General features: G+C 35.6%; 1 protein-coding gene across 1 annotated transcript; it reads left to right on the forward strand.

Moving 5' to 3' along the window:
- Window positions 1–628: 628 nt before the first annotated feature.
- Window positions 629–1,258, forward strand: LOC121733886. The gene has a single exon (XM_042124286.1). It carries the CDS (start codon window positions 629–631, stop codon window positions 1,256–1,258), a length of 630 nt encoding a protein of 209 aa, XP_041980220.1.
- Window positions 1,259–1,789: the final 531 nt, after the last annotated feature.

The following is a 1,789-nucleotide window of genomic DNA, read 5'->3' on the forward strand; positions in this document are numbered from 1 at the left end:
TAACCAGCTGATTTTTTGTATATTGATAGGTTAATAGTTATATAATTTAAGAGTAACATTGTCCTACAAACAGAACAATCCATATTTTAGGACCATCAAGTCAAAGTATGAAATTCGTTCATTTCTGTTAGCTACCACTTTCAAGATTTTTAGCAAATAAAAATGTTGTTCGTCTTATCAAAATGAAGATAGTCACAAAAATTAGCTTGATAGTAATAAAAAAAAAAATTCTAGGGTTCCCCTACTATTACATTTAGTGTAAATAACTTTCGTTATTATATTTAAGGGCTGAATGTTAGTCGCAACTCCGTGCCGCAGAAAAAGTGCAAAGAAGAAACAAACAGATAGAAAGACTTTCGCATTATAAGAATACACGTAAGGATCAAGAAAATTCTCAAAAAATCAATTTGAAATGTCTTTATAAACTTTAAAACATAATAATTTTGTTTTGATTTCGTAAATTTAATTAGTTGTTAAAATATAAATTGTGATGAAACTAATCACAGTATCGGATTTATGGATAACATTTATCTTATCACCAAAAAATATCTTATAGAGATAAGTAATAGGTATTCGGTATAAATTCGTTAACATAATCAGTTGCCATCACAGCGTGTTCATATACAGAATGGATCGAACGATATTGGCAACGCTTCTTGTGGTCTGTGTATCATTCGCCAGTGCCCAATTGCAGACAGTGAATGGCAGAATCAAGATTACCATCGGAACCACATCAGGATGCGGTGACACGGTCAGGTTCATCGGTGGACTGCCTCCCGTGTACGAGAAGTACAAGCAGTACCTGGATATAGAATTCGTACCTTGGGGCCGAACGCAACGGACAGAAAACGGACTTGTCTGCCAGTTCAGCGATGCCGATTGCTGGGCTAATCGCCTTCAGCGCTGCTCTTTGGACATGCTGAAGGGGAACCAAGATGCACAAGTTAGCTACATGGCCTGCGAATTCGCTCCACCGTACCCATCTTTTTTGCAGCAGAGTTTCCAATGCGCGAGCGCTGCTGGGCTCAGTCTGATTGATATTGATTACTGCATGTCAACTACAGGAGACGCTTTGGAAGGCCCAGCGGAGGAGATTTCAAGAGAGCCAATGTCTATTTTAAATTTCGTTCCGTTCATAATGTTTAATGATGTGATCGACGAGGCCCAGCATACTCAAGCGCTTCAGAGACTTGAGAGTCTGATCTGCTTTGCTCTTGCCGATGACCCCACGACAGGAATCACTCATTGTCAAATCTGAGAACCACCTTACTTTTGATTTAAGCAATAAAATTGTGAAAGTATTTCAGTTTTTCATTTCATGAAATATTATTGCAATCATACAAATATTAATATTTATTGTACTCATTGCTGATACTTCATAAATTTATTTATTTCTGGAATATGCATAATATTTACAAACTTAGGTTATACCCGTTCCTAAGTTTATAAATCAAAAAAGTTTTTTTTTAATTCATAGTACCTGCACCATGGCTTATAAAAACTTTCATACAAGAAATCCTTACACAAATTACAAATGTCGAAACTACGCATGTTGTCTCGATATGATATGACTATGCAATGTAAAAATCTAGACAGACGTGTCTAGATTTTTAGAATTCCATAAAATATTATGTTGCTAACATGTTATAAATTTTAGCCATCGCAATATTTCAAGCACTACAAAAATTTTATTTAAAATTTCTTCAACCATGTCTGAACGGGTCTTCGGTATGGCATGCAAGGATTTCACAAATTTTATTGCTTTTTGGAATACCGACAGTTGTAGAGT

This window comes from Aricia agestis, chromosome 14, assembly GCF_905147365.1.
Source record: "Aricia agestis chromosome 14, ilAriAges1.1, whole genome shotgun sequence".
Taxonomy (NCBI): Eukaryota; Metazoa; Arthropoda; class Insecta; order Lepidoptera; family Lycaenidae; genus Aricia; species Aricia agestis.